At 40.4% G+C, this 20,019-nt stretch overlaps 1 protein-coding gene across 1 annotated transcript in view; it reads left to right on the forward strand.

The window, feature by feature from the left end:
• UNC5C (unc-5 netrin receptor C) overlaps positions 1-20,019 on the forward strand; it is a 421,047-nt gene that overhangs the window by 377,416 nt on the left and 23,612 nt on the right. The window contains exons 10-12 of the mRNA XM_068975344.1: positions 969-1,056; positions 11,356-11,524; positions 15,889-16,122. Coding sequence (XP_068831445.1) covers positions 969-1,056; positions 11,356-11,524; positions 15,889-16,122 — 491 coding nt within the window. The remainder of the gene's footprint in view (positions 1-968; positions 1,057-11,355; positions 11,525-15,888; positions 16,123-20,019) is intronic.

Raw genomic sequence — 20,019 nt, forward strand, 5'->3', positions numbered from 1 at the left:
ACAGTCAGGTTCCATAAAAATTTTTATAGAGTTGAAATTAGTTGCATTTATTAGAATAGAATTCTGGAACCAAGTATCTTCAAGTTGCTGCCCACTTTGAACTACTGTCTGTGATAATGCTGCAGTGGTCAAGCCCATGGCTCCCACAGTGTGGTCCATGGACCACCAGCTTTGGCATCACCTTGAGACTTGTTAGAACTACAGTTTCCACAGACCTTTTGAATCAGAAACTCTGAGGGCAGGATCCCATAATGTGCTTTAGCAAAACCTCCAGGTAATTTTGCTGCAAACAAAAGTTACACACCATTACTGTCAGCACAATTGACTAAGAACAGAGCTCAACCCACCAGTCCTACAAAATGCACCAATTAACAACTAAGTAAAAACCTCCTTGACCTGCTGTGACTAAAGCTAGCAATTGTTCAGTTGCTGTTCACTTTCTAGAGTTACCTATGATGAAAGAAGTTCTTCACCAGTTATTTGTTGCAGAAAAACAGTGATGCTAACCAGATACTTCAGAAATAAATGTTTTTTGATATTGTTGAGGTTAGCATTTCCCTGACTTTGAGTCTTGTGGGGACTTTTTTTTAAAATTAGAAACGATACATCATTACAGCTGTTTGAAATTTTAAGAGCAGTTGTTGGTTTTCCCCTCATTTTACAAGGAAAACACCAGTGGAACCATCTGTCTATTCCTTAAATAAAGCAAGAGTTTTTTTAAAAAATGACATCATTCCTTTAAGTGATTCCATAACAGTTCAGAGGGAGCTGTGGTAACAAATAAGGCCAATAAGGGAGGAAAGCCGGGTGGCTATGAATATTTACATGTCTTTAGAGAAAAAGCAGCAGGCTTATGGCGATGTGGCCACAAAATCTCCTCATTCCTTTCCACTTCCTTCAAAGGCATTCTGTGACGTTTCCTTTTGATTCATAGGTCTTATGTGACTGCTTTTTCTTTTGTTATTCAGGAGTAAGTTTGCTGATTCCTGCTGGGGCCATTCCCCAAGGGAGAGTCTACGAAATGTATGTGACTGTACACAGGAAAGAAAATATGAGGTAAATATGCTTTTTCTGGTGCACTTGACTTTATCAATCTCTGACTTGGAGGAGAACTGTATATTAGACAGAGTAAACCCAACATACATTTGTCTTGATTGCCCTGCTTCTGGCATTTCCTTTTCAACTAGACCCATAAAAGGTCAGTTTTTACTTCTCTTTATCTTTGGAGCTCCAGACACTTTTGCACATCTTGAATATGGGCAGAAGGCCATAGATCTTTCCCCCAAGTGAACAAGTGGCCATGTTAGCTGAAAAGATGGCTGAAAGTGTGATCTCTAAATTGTGCAAGAGATACAAAGAGAAATTAGCTTCATGTGGCCTGGCTCAGGAATATAGTCTGTAGCCATTTTAGGTTTAAAGGTCACTTACAATTGGACAACCCCTTAATCCTTGACCTGCCATCCCAACTTCAGCCTAGCATTTTATTCTTCTTCTTTGGGGGACTCTTCTAGTGTTTAAGTGTTATTGACCTGCTTCTTATATTTAGCACCTATAAAATCTATGCTTGGGCTTTGCTAAATGGATCTAGAGTTGATTAAAACTAGGTTGAATCTAAGAGTGTTTTGAATATGTCATCATCATAAAGATGAAGTTATTTTGAGTAAAAATAAGGAGTTTCAAAGTCCTAAATTCAATTTTCAGTTTGGCCTCTAACAAATTGTATCTGGTCATTCTTGATTCATTCTCACATAAAATGCATGTGTTAAATAGCACTCTAGAGGCCTGACTGATGAATGCTTCTGAAGTGCACCGAGATCTTAAAATAAGAGATGTTGTTGAAATGACAATCCTTACATGTAATTATCACTGTTTTTCCGAGGGGGAAAGGCATTGGCTCAACTGCCCTGAGCTCTAGATGCAAAGTGCGAATGCCAAATGTAGAGCTAGCTTATCATTCGTTGTTGTTCAGTCGCTAAGTCATGTCATCATAAGATATTCTATCTTTTCTCTTCCCCTCTGTCATCCTCAGAAAAGCCTCTCTCTCTAGTCATTGTCTTCAGTAGCCAAAAAGCTCTGTTATTATGCTCTTGGGTAAAGATTTGGTATTTATAACCTGTAGGGCCCAGAACAGTGTTTTCCTCAGGTGATATACTTTCACCTACACAAACATGAGCCTGTCCAAGAAAATAATAAAAATCCATGGTCATTATTCATGTGCCTTCAATTTGAGCAACAGAAAATCACTAAAAGTCTTGTATTTGTGCACATCAAATATTCATTTTTCCATTCCCAATGTAAAGTAATATTCACAGTCCCTCAGAGTGCCCTGCTTTCGCAGCAGGAGAAATGAAGATTAGCCAACTGAGATCCCTTTATATTTTAGTTTTCTTCTTTCTTTTGTCCAGAATCAAGGTTAACACTAAGTATATCCATCCCTGAAGGCCTTTCGCCAACATGGATGTTTGGTTTAAACAGAGATGAGTATTGGCTTGTGCTTTATTCTGAGAAAGTGTTTGTGGTCTGTTATTTTCCATGTGATCACCATAATCTATGGCTGAAGATCAAACCTTAAGAGGCTGCCGCAGGGTGTGCTGAAGCTAGAAGACATGGGCACTCAGGTGCCTTGTATGATTTTTCTTCCTGCAATTTAGTTAGCACCCTGACCAGGATAATTGTACACTCTGGATGAAGGAGGGAGAAAGCAGGAAATTGACAAAGCTAGACAATTCTGCTTTAGGTTCTTCTGCCTTTGACTTTAAAGAAAAGGAAACTATAAATCACCTCTTACTATGCCTACCACTTGAAGTTGGGTGCAGAGGGAATTGCTCTGTTAAATTTGGTGTGCCTCAATGAAGTTCTGTTTATAAAAGTGAAGCTAGAGGATCCTCAGGATCTCAAATGAAAATGTACACCAGAGACCATGCAGCAGGGAACAAACACAAGAAGACAGCTCTCTCAAATAAAGGAGATAGTCTTCTCCACTCATTTTTGTTGTGAACTAGATGTGATTTTCTTGTGAAGTCACAATGACCAGAATGTTGTTTTAGTGTATAGTAATAATATAAAACATAGCTACTATAGAGTCAGCATACTTTTAATTTCATGTATTCCTCACTTCATTTATTCCTCACTATTCTTCTGCGAGTTATGGTGAGCTCCACATTTAGAGATGAAACTAGGTTTCATAGCCAGGGTTTCACAGTTAACAACTGAGGGACAGCAGAATTCATACCCAGGTTATCTCCTCATGAGGCTCTTCTGCTGACATGCCATCCCCACTCCTTAGCATCCAGTGCACAAACAGAGCCTCTGCTCTCTTGCTACAGTGACTTTTGGGACACAGTGTCTGTTTATTGCTCACATGATCTTAGAACTTCTTTCAGAATCACATGATCTTAGAACTTCTTTCAGAGGAAACGCTGTGGGACAAGAGAAGACATGAATGTGACTTCAAGGCATGTGTAGGAAATTTCTGATTACTTTGCTCCATCTTTCCTCTCTTTGATTGCCTTTATTGAATCCAAAACTGGGTGTTTTTCCAGCTGGATACCTTCCAGTGGGTCATCTGGTGATGTGAACTGTGTACAGGGAGGTGTGAACTTAATTGCATGTGGCAAGTGAATGTGACAAGAGGGGGCCTTATCATTACGGAATATGCACTAAGAAAAAGCAGGGGATGGCAGATGAGCAGAATGAGCTGCAGACACAGGACAGGCTCTCTGCAACCAAAAGGGATCTGAGCTGCAAGGCTGCGCTCATGATTTCTCTTCTCCTACGGGACACACCCCGGCAGAGAGTGCAAAGCTTCTTCCTGCCCTGCCCCATGGATACACTTGCCACAATTAACGGCATCAACATGGACCTTTTTACTTTGCTTCCAGTAGCAGTTTAAAAAATGAGTCCGACTCAGACTGAAATTTTGCCTTTTGTCATTTCTTATTGAAACACAATCTGAAGATATGAACATTAATTTTCACTTTCTTCATATTGTGTACTTGCCTAGGAGTTTTCTCAAAAGGCCAAAAAAATATCAATTTAGATATTCCAAGAATAAAGGTAAATAGAAATTTTTTTTGGTAAATGGTGGGGAACCATGGACGATCTTTAAGCAGCCAAGTGCTACATGAATATCAGTGTTTTTAAAGATTGACAGTGACCGTGTGCAGGCTGAACTAGTAGGGGGAACAGAAAGACTACTCCAAAGGCTGGGGCCCTGGTTGACCCATGGCAGTGATCAAAGTATGTGGGAGAGGGGGCTAGGGAAGCAGTCAGGCCTGAGTCTGGAGGATGGAAAGAAAAGTGTATTTCAGGACAAGTTTCACAGCTAGTTAAAAGTGTGGCAAAAGTTGCAGAACACAAAGAATATATTTAGGGTTCAAGCCCTGGGCACTGAGAAAATTGTGAGAGCAACAAGAGGTGGTCGAAAGCAGCAACTGGTTCAAGGAGAGAAAAGATGAATTCTGATTTCTCTGCATGTGGTTTGTATAAGAGGGAACTTGCAGCTCTTGCTGGAGATGCACGGGGGCAGTCGCCAGTGAATGGATTGTTCAGGGGAAAAGTGCAGAGGCAGAAAAAAGAGGACTGCAGAAAGAACTTTGGGAAGTATTCATTTTAATATTTATTTATTTGGCTATGTCAGGTCTTAGTTGGTGGCATGCAGGATCTTTCACTGTGGTCCACAGACAGACTCTTGGTTGTGGTGCAGGCTTCAGACTGCTAGGGCTCGGTAGTTGTGGCTCTGAGGCATGTGGGATTTTAGTTCCCCAACCAGAGTCCCTTTCATTGCAATGTGCATTCTTAACCCTGGACTACCAGTGAAATCCTGGAAATATTCTTATTTAAGGTTTGGGTAGAAGGAGCAAAACTAAACGGATAAGGCAGGATAAGGATAAGGCACGTAAGCAAGAGCTGGCATCGAGCAAGAAGCTTACTATATAGTTGTTCATCAGTGAATATTTTTAATGAAAGAATGAAGGATTGTAATTATAACAGGAAAAAATCAAAGGTAAAAAGAGTTTCAAAAGGAGGTATTACTAAAATTGAAGTGTAAAGAGAGAGAATGGCAATTCAAGAAGGTATTGGATTTGTCAGATCTGCCCACTGTAGGACATTGTGGCGTTTAGGATTTTTTTTTTTTTTTTTTTTATGGACGAAATCCCAGTCAGAAGTTTAGCATGTTAGTGATGGGGCACGTAAAACTATCATTATATTTACTGAATATAAATAATAAAGTAATACTTTAGGATAGTGGGCCAAAATGTATTATGTTTGTAATCCTATTGCAGACCATTTTCATTTATTTTAATGTGGTGGTTAGAACTTTGTAAAATAGTACTTGACGTTATTATTTCTCAGTGAAACTCAGTGATAGTCTCTTTTAGGTAGAGTCCTAAATTTCTTGTTTGAAGGAACAGCTCTAAAGAGACTGAAGGTAGAGTGGGCAGGGGGTAGAATCCAGGTATATTTAAATCTTATTCGCTGACTGTTCTTCACAGTGTTTATTTATTGAAGTCCTACTTCTAAAGAAATGATTCAAGGTGATTTATGCAAACAATCTTTCAATGGGAGGAAATTTTTTTTTAATAAGTGGATAAAAAAAAAGGAAAAAATAAGAATAGAAAAGATTAAAGTCAGGTGGGCAGTTAGAATATAAAATATTTGATGTAATTCCCAGCATATTTCTTGTTAATAGGTCATGAACTTATTGTTTCAAAGCTTTCAAGAGGGAAACATGGTAAGTTATAAGATCCATGTGTCCAGAAGGGAAAAAGATGCCTGGAAGAAGCTCAGTTACTTCTCCTTTGGTTCCTCATAAAGAAAACATTTTTTTTTTTTCATACAGCAAGCAACATTTTTAAAATATAAAAATAGCGATAAGCTTCACAGGGCTACTTCTGTTGGTATCCCTCAATGCGAGTAGATAGTATAAAACCCAATTATAAATTCAATAAAATAATTCCTCAAGGATTCAGCAGTTCAATCTAGGGCACAATACTTAGCTGTTCAGGCTTAATCCAGTACAGATTTTGGCCTATCTAGGGAAATGGGGGCACGCCCTTCAGAGTGGCTTCCATAAATATTTTCTTTTGCTCAGTTGATCTTTTGATAGCAAGTGAGTTAGATATTCCTTGTCAGATACCTAAAGTGCAAATATTTCAAGTTGTTAGCTGTACATGAAACCGTGTGCTTTAAAAGGCAGCTGAGCCTAAGGTGGAACTGTCATCCAGAGGGACCTGACAAAAGATGTGTGTTCATAGAAGGCGTCTCGTCTCCACACAGAGGTAGGTGGGAGGAAGATTTTTTTTTTTTAAGAAGCAATTTTCAGCTTGCTCTAGCAAACAGTTCATAGAAATTTCTCAAGGTCCTAAATCTGGATAAGCAACTCAGAACACACCACTGATGGGAAAGAAAACCAATGATTTGTGTTCAGATCCCAGTTTTGCCTATGACTAGCTTTGTGGCTTTAGGCAAATGTGTTAATTTCTTTAGATTTCAGTTTCCTCTTTGGGCGAAAGAAAAAGTACTATGAATACTTATCCTGCCTACCTTACAGGTGTGCCTTGGGCAGCCAATGCAATAGCTTTTATAAGAGTTTTGTAAATTGTACTCTTCTGTGTAGAAATAAGTTCTCCTCACTGATAACAGCAAGCAAAGGGTAAGAAAATCTGACAGGAAACTAAAATTCCCATCTGAGGGCTTTGTCCTAGGGTGCTCAGAACCCATCCAATATTTATCATGATAAATGATCCTTCTTGGACTCTGAAAAGTTTTTAAAATTTAATCATTATTAATAACTGGGTTTCTACTTAATTGCTATTTCTGTAGCTAATTTTTGCTTTACATTCATTTCCATATCATCTGCAATTAATACTTATAGAAAGTGTGCTTAAACATCTTAGATAACACATGAGACATAACAGAGTAAAGCCCTTCTCTGGAAAAACATAAAACAGATTTTTAAAAATTTATTTTCTACTATTTTATGTATTTTAATATCCTCCCTTTATGTAAATAAAGGAAATGTGGATTTAAATGCTGTGACCTTTGGTTTCACACAGTTAAATCTTAACCTTTCCTAAGTGGCTTCCTCCATGTATGCTTGGAAGTGTTTCCAATTTCAGTGCTATTTCTTTCATCTTGAAAACCCCCAAAGATTCTTATCATTATTTCTTCTTTGTTTTTCATTCCCGGTTATGAATTCCACATCACCACTTCCCTATTCATTACATTCTTGCATCTCACTGGGTTAATAAATTCTTTTGACACCTACTGCCCCTTCCTTCCCTTGCTATCCCTCCTCCAAGAATGGTGCCCATCAATATTGCATGCCAGGGGAGTGCAGGTCTGACAGCGCCCCAGCCCAGCAGGCAGTGGTCTCCCTTCTGTTCCAACTCGGCGATGAGAAGAACCCCTCCTCCTCCTCCGCCTCCACCTCCTCCTCAAGCACCGGCTGCTAACAGCAGACTGAGAGACAGCTGTTTCCAATCCCCAAGTCTACTGCAGGGACCACTTGAAATGGATTTCACTTTAGTCTCCTTCCTTAAAAGTTTAATGTGCATTCTCAACGTATACTTGTAACTAAAGGTAAGCATAGTGCTCAGGAAAATGCAGCCATGACTTTTTTTTTCCCCCCCAGTAAGAAAAGTAGAATCAAATAACAATATGATTACTGCTTAGGGAAGATAAGCGTAATATCAACTATGGCACAGTGAAAGCAAGACGCCACTCACATCCCAAGAGAATGAATTTCAGACTGGAACCAAGGAGGACAGAGTGGGTTCAGAGGAAATGAAAACTAAATGGGACAGTAATGAGTTCTCAAGCTGCCACCTATCTTGTAATTCCAAATATAAGTATATTTCCAAGTACTCTGATAACTTTAGATTTAATCAAACTTTATTGTTATTCAGTGAGAATGGAGATGATATTAAAAGGCTAAAAAGAGATAACTTTTAACTATTTTTTTTTCTAAATAGGAGGAAAGGAAAGCCATAGGTTGAGAGATTTTAGTGAAATTTTAAAATCGGAAGCACAAATAGCCAAGTTTTGTTAAGGGGAAATATGTTAAGTTTTAACTGAGTTCTTAGACCTGATGATAATAATCACTAAGAACTTAGGAATGTCTAAAATTTGACCTTACTTGTGACCCATCAAGGTGGCTGCCACAGTTTTGTAGATGCTGGTAAATGACACAAGACTCCTGAGTCAGACAAAGTGCTCACAGCAATAGCACTATCCAAAGTGTTACCATTTTTGCGCCAGTTTCCCAAGCCTCAGTTCTGAAAGGGTGATGTAAAGACAGACGACATCTATACATTCAGTGGCTCCATTCCAGGAATAAACTATTGTGTTTAGGGAGCCTGAGTGTTTTATAATGGGAAGTGGACATGTCTACCGTTTGCTTCAAAGGTAAGCACTGTATTGTCAAAGGTGATTGCTACACAGTTGTCTTGAAAAGACAACTGGGACCATGCAGAAACATGAGAGATTCAGGGAGAGTAGTCTTCCAACAGCATTAAAAAGAAATAATAGTGGCTACTATCATTCACTGAGTGTTAAGTGAGGGTAAGCCACAGATAAAAGCTAACTTCTAGGTTACATAGTATTGAATATATTAACCATAGATGAAGACTAGAGGAAATTTCAGTTCAAGTGGCTGATGCAATTTGTAAAGAAATTTGATATGACCCTTGTAATATCCATGTGAATGAAATAGATATGAACTGGACAGTGTACATTTTTAATGGGTTTATATTTGACTGAACTAAGTAACTCAAAGTATTGATGTCAGACTAGAGAGAGGTTTCAAGTAGTGTCCTTGAAAAGGTCTCTGTCTTTGCCCTGTTTTTATATTACAATGTTATCAATGACTGGAATGAGAACATAAATGGCAGTTATATCAAATTTATGGAAGATAAAAGACGAGAAGAGGTAGCCAATATATGGAGGAAAAACATAGCATTAAGAAATAGATGACCTGAAAAATTTCCTAAAACAATTAAAGTAAAATTAGATGGCTAAATATAAATTTCTCTGTATAGGTTTAGAAGCCATTGCTATAACCACAGACAGCCTAAGAGCCTTTCATGTTAAGAGTACACAGAGTGGTCAGCTTTAACAAATTACTTAACCTTCTTAGGGTGTCATTGCCTCCTTTTATAAAGGACATGCTTAACCATATTATCTCTCTCTTCCCATCTAACTCAAGTCTGCTAAATAATATTTATAAATAATTGATTGAGAATAATCTAAAGCAACAATTTTGTGAGGCAGTAATATAGCTACATGGTGATGGTAGTTTGTCTCCAAGTCATGTCTGACTCTTGCGACCCCATAGACTGTAGCCCAGCAGGCTCCACTGTCATTCCAAAACAAAGAAAGCAGTAGTCTGCTATACTGTACATTTAAGTACAGTCAGCCCTCTATCCATGAGTTCTGTATCTACAGATTCAGCCAACTTTGGATCAATAATATTTGGGGGGGGGGGAACATTTTTTCCAGGAAGTTCCAAAAAGCAAAACTTGAATTTTCAGTACACTGGTAACTATTTACATAATATTTATATTGTATTAGGTATGATAAACAATCTAGAGATGATTTAAAGTATGTGAGAGGGTGTGCATAGGTTATATATCATTTTATGTAATTGTTATATAATTTTGGTTATAAATGGTTAAAGAAATTTGTAGTAGTTATATAATTTCTATATAATGGTTATATGCCATGTAATATAATACTGTGCCCTTTTATGTAAGGAACTTGAACATCCAGGGATTTTGGTATCTGCAGGGGAGTCCTTGGAACCACTCTTGCATGGACACCAAGGAGAGATGGTCTTCCATTCATTTCACGATGCCTCACTCTAGTGAGGACAGTGCAGCTGACAGACATCTCTTTGAAAAGAAAGATGGAATTATGGAGAGAGATATGGAAAACGTGCTTTTCTAGCTGAAGTTGCAAAAATCGAGGAAGTTTGGTCTGGAAGAAGGTTTTTAGAGATATAAAAATCTCTAAATGCTTGAGAGGCTCTTTAATGTCAAAGTGGAGAGAAAGCAGGTCAAGAATATGTGGAGAGATGTGTCAGGAAGGCACACTGTATTCACTCCAAGTAAGAATTTTTTGTAAATTTGAGTTGAGAATAGGTGAGGTGACCCCTCACTACCAACCAAATGTCACCATGCTGTTAGAGAAGCTCTGTGCTTGTTGACCCTGAGGGTCCTTACTCCTCTAAAATTCTATGAGCCCAGGATTTCTTAAGTCAGGCTATTCTGACAGCATAGTTTTGAGTGTCGTTTTAGCAAAGGCATTGGTTTTAGCATGAGCCCTTGTTAGTTGTGAGGCTTGGGCAGTCCACTCAACACCTTGGAGCTCTGTCCTCACATACCAACCAACTGACAGCTTGAGTTAATTTATTCACTACCTGTTAATTACAGTCTTATTAGGGAAAGAATAAGGCAATTTAAAAAGAAAAAAAGAAACATAGAATTAAAATAAAGAATTTGGATCTTTGAAGTTCATTTCCACCCAAATTCTCAGAGTATGAATTATTATTGTTGTTCAGTGTCTCAGTTGTGTCCTTCTCTTTGCAATCCCATGGACTGTAGTCTGCCAGGCTTCTTTGTCTATGGGATTATCCAGGAAAGAATTCTGGAATGGGTTGCCATTTCCTTCTCCAGGGGATCTTCTTGACCCAGGGATCGAACCCGGGTCTTCTGCATCACAGGCGGATTCTATACCACTGAGCCACCATGTATGAAGTATGCATGTAGAGAAAATCCATTTAAATTGCTATAGAAATACAGTTCTTTGTTATTCCTTGGTCATATTTTAAAAAATGAATCTGGTATACTAGCCTGAATTATTTCTGAAAGTCATTTGGGGGAAGTTTAGCTCTAGGGTATCCTTATTCTAAAGTGATTTTTTTGAAGTGTTTTTCAAGTTAGGTCATAAAAACACAAAAGTATCTAAAACTCTATGAAACCACTGGCAGGTATTATCAGAAAAAAATGCTTATGTAACTTCATAAGGACTCTGTTCCATCTCATTCCATCCTGAAAGTATCTGTACATGAATTTAGAGGAAATTACCAAAGGCAGACCTGTGTCTGAAGGAAAGGATCAAAGAGATGCAGGCAGAGTCACTATTATCAGAAAGATCTCAAGTCTTACAAGATCAAAGTCTTGGTATGAAATTCGTGTCTTCCTACTTAATTCTGCCTCAACCCACCATCCACCCTCCAATAGTAAAACCTCCAAGAAGAAACTATTTGTGCAACTGGAGATCTGAAATACCAGTGAGTACATAGTACCTAAATACTAGAGAACTGTCACCATGCGATCTCTGCTCCCCTCCCAGGCCGCCCATGGAGGACTCTCAGACTCTCTTGACCCCTGTGGTGAGCTGTGGGCCTCCAGGAGCCCTGCTGACCCGCCCCGTCATCCTCACTATGCATCACTGTGCAGATCCCAGCACCGAGGACTGGAAGATACAGCTCAAGAACCAGGCAGCGCAGGGACAGTGGGAGGTGAGCCTCTGTGGGGGTAAAGGTGCAGTTCATGCGGATAAGCACAGGCGATCATGGGAAGGCTTTTATTTTTAAAGCAAAACATGGGTGGAATTTTAGCTTATACTCAAAATGAGAGAGAGAGAGAGGAAGGGAAAGAGAGAGGGAAGGGGAGATGGGGAGACAGACAGTCAGACACTGGCTCCTGAGTGCTTTATCTACTGACTGGTAAGCACAAAGAAAATGATGGCCAGTCATTAGCTAACTCATAGGGAAAGTGCACTTAAGAGTCTTACATAAGTCCCTTTTGAATATACATACTATCTTGGGAAGGGAAATATATATATATGTAGTACATATATATAGATATGAAAGTGAAAGTGTTAGTCACTCAGTTGTGTCTGACTGTTTGTGATCCCAGAGACTGTAGCTGACCAGACCCCTCTGTCCATGGAATTGTCCAGGCAAGTATACTGGAGTGGGTAGCCATTCACTTCTCCAGGAGATCTTCCCAAGCGGATTAAACCTGGGTCTGCCACATTGCAGGCAGATTTGTTACCATCTGAGTCACCAGGGAAGAGTGTGTGTGTCAGTGTGAGTGTGTGTCAGTGTGAGTGTGTGTTAGTGTGTGTGTGTTTTAATTGTCAGGTAGAGAAACATTGCACCTGGGTCAGAAAATGTTAGGACTTACTTGCCAGCAAGTCCTGGAAATAGGTCTGAATTTAACCTGGGAAAGCAGGAAGTGTGTATCCTAAGCTCCCATACAATGAAGACTATGTGTAGCACCTTGGCTGTCTGTAGCTGCAGCCATTGGAACTTCTTAAGGGCAGCGCCTTAAACAGATCCTGCTCTTTCCATCAGAACCCTGCAGCTAAACCTGAAATTAAGTGCAAAAGGATTTGTTACATTTACCATGAAGATTTTATACCTGCTGCTGCTGCTACTGCTGCTAAGTTGCTTCAGTCATGTCCAACTAAGTCACTTCAGTCATGTCCGACTCTGTGCGACCCCATAGACAGCAGCCCACCAGGCTCCCCCGTCCCTGGGATTCTCTAGGCAAGAACACTGGAGTGGATTGCCATTTCCTTCTCCAATGCATGAAAGTGAAAAGTCAAAGTGAAGTTGCTCAGTCGTGTCTGACTCTTAGCGACCCCATGGACTGCAGCCTACCAGGCTCCTCCATCCATGGGATTTTCCAGGCAAGAGTACTGGAGTGGGGTGCCATTGTCTTCTCCAATTTTATACCTAGTATCTTTAAAATAAGTGATTTGTGTAGTCTTTACAAGAGAATTATCCAATATGTATGTTGTTTGTGGGCTTCCCTGGTGGCTCAGATGGTAAAGAATCCACCTGCAATGCGGAGCGTCTTGGCTCAACCCCTAGGTTGGGAAGATCCTCTAGAGGAGGCCATGGCAACCCACTCCAGTATTCTTGCCGTGGGAGAATCCCCATGGACAGAGGAGCCTGGCAGGCTACAGTCCATAAGGTTGCAAAGAGCTGGACATGACTGAGCAGCTAAGCACAGTACACGACACATGTTGTATGTATTTGTGACTACTTACAATATTTTTCTTTGGGGAAGAAAATTATAGGAAAAAAATAACATTAAGACTCAACTCCTACTATTTTAGGAAAAAATAATAGTAGAGATAGAAGCATAGCAGGGCGTCCCTGGGATTATCTGGAATGTCCTCTCTATGGACGTACTCTCACCTTGGTCACTTGAGCATCGCTCCTTGCAAGAGGACCTGGATTAAAGTCTGGGGCTATACTTACTGTTAAGACTGGACTTGACCAGGTCTAACTTCAGTTCCATTTGAGTTTAAAAGATTAATCTCAGAAACATAAAAGTCTTAATCTCAAGGGATCCTACTTTGTTGGCATGATTCTCCACCTATTACCATAATACCATATTTCTGGATTTGAGTAATAATAGCAATAACAGTAATAACAAGAGGAGAAAAGAAAGAGTTAGGAAGAGTAGAAGAGGGAAATCCTTATGAAAACACTGTAATGATATTTGTGACGGGAACAGGGAGCATCTTCATCCTCTGCCATTTCTTCTAGGAGGCTTTCTGTAACATGCCATCAGGAAATGACACTCAAGGCTTGTCCTTGCCCTGCTGGAGAAAGCAGCTTCTTTCCAGGTGTCCTTTTGGAGCTGAAATAAGCCTAGAGATGCTGAGTACCTCTCTCTCCTTTTTAGTTCAGTTAGATCTTCATTTTAGGTATGGGTTCAGCTGAAGAAATGATTTCATGAATGTTATTAAAACACAGGCCATGGTGTAGCTCAGATGATGCTGCAAGGGCTAACTAATAAATAGCCATCTGAGGTGGCAACTTTCAAAGCTGTGACAAGCCCTGGGGACTCAATTTATGATGAAACGTTTGTTCGTGTTTTTGATAAATTACCATTTGCTCACCATGAGCCAGGCATTAGATACGGTAAGAAGCAAAGTAACCTGGTTGCTGCCTCTGCAGAGATTAAGTAGCCTAATGTAGAGCCTGAGTTGTGCCCTCACATGATTTCATTTCTCCCCCATGAAATTCTCTTTTAAATTTGAATGAATTAAAAGTTGGACGATTCCAAAAAAAAAACAAAATCTGAACTTCCAACTTCTCTTGAAAAATTAAAGGCTGAGTCCTCCCTAACCCTGAACTCCTGCTGTACCTGGTACTTTTACTGTAAGCATCTTTGGCATCGACATCTTTATTTCCACAAGCATTTTTGCCACATAACTAGTTGGTCATAAGACAATTTTGGTGTAAAAGATAAAATAACTGGTGGACAGTTTGGTGTGACAGTTTGATCACCTCTTTGGTCAACCTCAAACCAAAGTTGACAGCCTGGTTTCATCTCTCCACTGACACGTACTCACATTTTTAATTTCCATAAATCTGAAAGAGGCCACAGGCTAAAAAGGCACAGAGTTGAGCCCACTTTTCTCATAGAATTTTGGAACATCTGTCATGGGACATGTGAGAATGTAAACCAAGAACAAGCAACGGTGTAGAGACGTTTACAACATAATATAAAGCTCAATTATAAGTATGCATCCTAGTATTTGGAAACATACTTCTCTTAATTAGGAAGAAATTTTTGCAAAAGAAAAGCGAGATGCCAAATAAGGAGATGCATGAACAAGCAAAAATATGTATAATACTAGGAATGGATATTGAAGATAAGAGCATATATATAACCCTCAAAGTAAAAACAGGTTGTTTGTACAGTATTGTCATGAATCCCTACACATTTCAAATGTTTTAAAATATTTTTTATTTCAAAATAAAGTCTTTTTGTTATTCATGTTTTCATGTTTTATTATTTTTGTTAATGTCTCTCTTATTTTTTACTATTCCACCTTTTATGGCAAAATGGCTTTACCAGCCATTAATTATGAGGCAAAACTGCCTACAGCAAAAATGCTTACAGTCAAAGTACTGCAAGCCCATTCCTGCATGGCTGTGGTGGCTAAAGCCTCTTTAGCCACTGAGCTCTTTAGACTGGCTTGCGCTCTGCTTCACCGCAGTCTGCCGTTCCCTATGGTCTTCTGCCCTGTCTGCTTCACACAGTCCTGTTACCTCTCTGCCATGGAATTGTGACCCTTGTTTTATGGATTCTGTGCTTGGTCTTTCAGATGATTTCTGTGGCCAGAGTCATTTGGTTAAATCAAAACCCGGTTAATATAGTTATCAGCTCCGCTTGTTTTTATTTCTTGCTAAATATTAAAAATCTAAAAGAGTAGACTGCTTAAAGGCTTACATGAAAAGTAACATGTGCCAAATGCATAGAGCTTGCATACTGTGCTTTTAGCAAATTCCACAAGCCCAGATTATGAGGTAAAGCAGTGTATCACTTTGGAAAAGTAATTGATAGGTGAGTTTGGTAGAACTCAGTAGAATGGTATTGCATAATTCTTTAATTTTCCTAATTATTTTTCAGAAATTCTTTTCAAACCCCTAGATTTTTAGGGGAAAAGCTACCATGCTGAAATCACATCAAACTAAAAGAGTACTTTTGGATTAAATTAGCAATTCAGAGATTAAAGCAAATGGTCAGAAACAGATAATCAACTCAAATATACTGAAGTTCAAAGGATAACATAAACTTCTTTTGGAATTTTAGGTAGACCCCAGAATGTAGATTCTTGAAAGATCAAACAAGGCTAAATGAACATCTTCTAAATAAAGCGTGTTATCAGGCAAACTAAGGGAGAGAATGATGAAGAATGGAAGTAAAAGTATAATAAGGTCAGGGAAAGGAAAAAGAGCAGGAAAAGGAATAATCAAAACTCAGCAGTAAAGGTCCTGCTCTCTGCACCTCCGTTGGCTACCATCATGGCCATCAGAGGCTCAGCCACTGCCCCTTCCTTCTTGGCCCGCAGGACGTGGTGGTGGTTGGCGAGGAGAACTTCACCACCCCGTGCTACATTCAGCTGGATGCGGAGGCCTGCCACCTCCTCTCCGAGAACCTCGGCACCTACGCCCTGGTCGGGCAGTCCACCACCAAAGCAGCTGCAAAGCGCCTGAAGCTGGCCATCTTCGGGCCACTCTGCTGCTCCTCGCTGGAGTACAGCCTCCGAGTGTACTGCCTGGATGACACTCAGGATGCCCTGAAGGTAGGTGGCTCCAGCCTGGTCCGCGCACTTCACACCTAGAGACAGGGTGTGTGTGTACATGCACCAAGTGCCTGAACACGAGTGTTTGGCGCCCAGAGATGCAGTTACAAGAACAAATTAGACGTTTCATCTGAGGCCCTGCTGGTAAATACACCGTTTCCATTCTGCTGACGCCTCCCAAGGGCTACTTTTGTTTACCTTCCTTGATTTCTTTTAATGAAAAATTTAGAAGTGGAAGAATTTGGCAATGAGACGCGTGGATGGTAAATAACCTGCTTCCATGTTTATCTCAGCTGTGTTCTTCCTGCAAGAGGAGCTGGCGTAATTGCACACACTCTATGTTCCTCTTGTGTGCTACTTCGTTATATGCTCTCCCATTCTTTTTATGAGGACTGTGTGGAAGAGGGTTAGCATTTGACAACAGGCTTCTGCTTTATAGAATAAATGGGCTTAATTCCTGGTGCTATTACTGCCATTCATTTTCTCCCATTTGAAGCTTTAAAGCATTTAGTGAGTGCCTCCGAAGACACTGTGATCTAGAAGGAGACAGAAAAAAAGTATGCCAAGGCCTTGGAGGGAAGTCAGAGAGTGCTACATGTCATAGGTGAATGCAAAGTTTTATGGGAGTTCAGGAGAAGGAGGCAGCATATTGTTTTGAGGAAAGCTCAAAAGGAGCTAACATTTGAGATTGGCCCTAAAGGAAGCTAGGATTTGACCATCAATAATGGGGAGGAAACTTGAGATTCTGGGTGAAGGGAACAGCGTGAAGAAACAGTTCAGTTCAGTCGCTCAGTTGTGTCCGACTCTTTGGGACCCATGAATCTCAGCACGCCAGGCCTCCCTGTCCATCACCAACTCCCGGAGTTCACCCAAACTCATGTCCATCGAGTTGGTGATGCCATCCAGCCATCTCATCCTCTGTCGTCTGCTTCTCCTCCTGCCCCCAATCCCTCCCAGCATCAGAGTCTTTTCCACTGAGACAGACTCTTTGCATGAGGTGGCCAAAGTACTGGAGTTTCAGCTTTAGCATCATTCCTTCCAAAGAACTCCCAGGGCTGATCTCCTTTAGAATGGACTGGTTGGATCTCCTTGCAGTCCAAGGGACTCACAAGAATCTTCTCCAACACCACAGTTCAAAAGCATCAATTCTTCGGTGCTCAGCTTTCTTCACTGTCCAACTCTCACATCCATACATGACCACTGGAAAAACCATAGCCTTGACTAGATGGACCTTTGTTGGCAAACTACTGTCTCTGCTTTTTAATATGCTATCTAGGTTGGTCATAATGTTCCTTCCAAGGAGTAAGCGTCTTTTAATTTCATGGCTGCAGTCACCATCTGCAGTGATTTTGGAGCCCCCAAAAATAAAGTCATCCACTGTTTCCACTGTTTCCCCATCTATTTCCCATGAAGTGATGGGACCAGATGCCATGATCTTCGTTTTCTGAATGGTGAGCTTTAAGCCAACTTTTTCACTCTCCTCTTTCACTTTCAGCAAGAGGCTTTTTGGTTCCTCTTCACTTTCTGCCATAAGGGTGGTGTCATCTGCATATCTGAGGTTATTGATATTTTTCCCAGCAATCTTGATTCCAGCTTGTGCTTCTTCCAGCCCAGCGTTTCTCATGATGTACTCTGCATAAAAGTTAAATAAGCAGGGTGACAGTGTACAGCCTTGACATACTCCTTTCCCGATTTGGAACCAGTCTGTTGTTCCATGTCCAGTTCTAACTGTTGCTTCCTGAGCTGTATATAGGTTTCTCAAGAGGCAGGTCAGGTGGTCTGGTATTCCCATCTCTTCCAGGATTTTCCACAGTTTATTGTGATCCACACAGTCAAAGGCTTTGGCACAGTCAATAAAGCAGAATATTCTTATGAAGAAGCAGAGGGAACAGTAAATACAGACTTTACACAGCGCCTCATTTCCAGAAAGCCTAAACTGATAGTTAGGCGTCTTGTTCAAAGGGACCTTGAGGATCAGAGAGAGGCGTGGAGATTCCATTTCTTTAGTTAATGAAGAATCACTGGAGAGATGTAAATAGAAGATAGACATGACAGTAAATATATATTAGAAATACTAGTCTGACATCAGTGGAAAGACAGAGTCAAGTTAAGAAAAGTGTGATAGAGCTGGGGTGAAGACAGAGGAGTGAGAAGAAGGGAAACAGGTAGGAAAGGTCCTAATAAGTAACTCTTGCAGTCCCTGGAGACTAGGAACCCTGAATGGGTGGAGCAGAAGGTCAGGTCTCCCTCTAAGTAATAGTAGCAGAGTCAGGGGTGGGTAGCTCTGGAGTCATGATATGGCGACTTTGCCTTGGGTGTATTGAATTAGAGCATGGATTAGACACCAGGACCAAGATGCCCAATGAACAGTTAGAAATATAGATGTGACTCTCCCAGCCAAGAGCAGATCCTGAGAATTTGAGGAACCAACCATACAGCACTGATATTTGTCATCCATAATGATTGGGAAGAATATCAAGGGAGAGTAGAGAGAGAAAATAAAGATAAGAAACATTACTGAGAATTTCCCATGTGCTGCGCAAGATTCTAAGTATCTTTTCTTATAGCTTTTTATTTATTTGGCTCTGCCAGATCCTAGTTGCAGCATGCAGAGTCTTTAGTTGCAGCATGGAAGCCTTAGTTGTGGCATGTGGGATCTAGTTCCCTGACCAGGGATGGAACCAGGGCCCCTGCACTGGGAGCGCAGAGCCTTAGGCAGTGGACCACCAGGGAAGTCCCTACATATTTTTTATTAACCCACTGAATCTTCACAACAACCTGTGGGACCCCAATGTCCCTATTTTACAGCTATGCACTCCAAGGCATAGAAAGGTTCAGGAAGTTGCTCTAGGTCACACAGCTATAGCTGGAAATAGCAGGCTTCATGCCTGGGCAGCTGGTGGCCGTCTGGACTCTACTTCTCAAGTGGGCTGCTTGGAGAGCCACAGCCTAGAGCACGGGCTGGGGGAGCCCTGCCATTGCAAGGGAGATGTGGGGCAGCCAACAGAGGAGCTACCTGAGGAGGAACACCCAGAGGAGGAAGTGGAGAAGTGGGACCAAGATGCATCTGGGAAGCCCAGAGAAGAGATGTTTTTTCTGAAATGCAGGGTATTTCCTTCTGGAATTTCCATCCAGAGAGTACTTCTGGGTCACGAAAACTGAGTGTTGCAGGTTATGTCCATGAGGAGACTGAACCACAGTTGGTCCCTGGATAAGTTTTTGATGGTTTAGCCTGTAGGAGTACCTGATGTTAAATGATATGAACGCACAGCTCTTGTGTAAAAGCTTGAGGTTATTTCTTTTATATTCTTTGTAAATGTGATACTTCCAAGGCGCAGTCAGGATAGAAATCATCCTAGACATAAATCCTTCTTAGGAAAAACTGTGTTTGTAGGCAATCCACGGGGTCTGATTAAGGCAACTTTTTTTTAGTAATTTAAAGAAAAAGCATTGCACAAAGCATCCATAGAAGATCTACATCATATCTGAAATATCTGATACACACATTTTATATTCATACAAGTAATTTTCATACATGGGCACTCTTGACCTTTTTTCTCGACAGACATACACAAATCCTTGCCAAAAAAAAGTTAGATCTCATAAAATAATTTCTATTATGATAATTAGTGAGAAGAGATGCAAATGGTCAACACCAACAGAGACTGACAAACAGGTTTAAGATGTAAAAACAACCCAAGAGCAGTTTATATTATGGTCAGTGCTTTCCAAATAGATGTTTATAAGGGAATCCAGCACTTAGCCTGAAAGAAACATAAATAATGAATAAGGCTTTCTTGCACCTCATGGACTTTAAACAATGCAGAAATACCAAAATCCTAGTTATAGGTAACCCAGCACACCAAAGAGAGTGTTAGCTCCATCCTGCCAAAACTG

Source organism: Capricornis sumatraensis, chromosome 7 (genome assembly GCF_032405125.1).
Source record: "Capricornis sumatraensis isolate serow.1 chromosome 7, serow.2, whole genome shotgun sequence".
In the NCBI taxonomy this organism is placed as follows: Eukaryota; Metazoa; Chordata; class Mammalia; order Artiodactyla; family Bovidae; genus Capricornis; species Capricornis sumatraensis.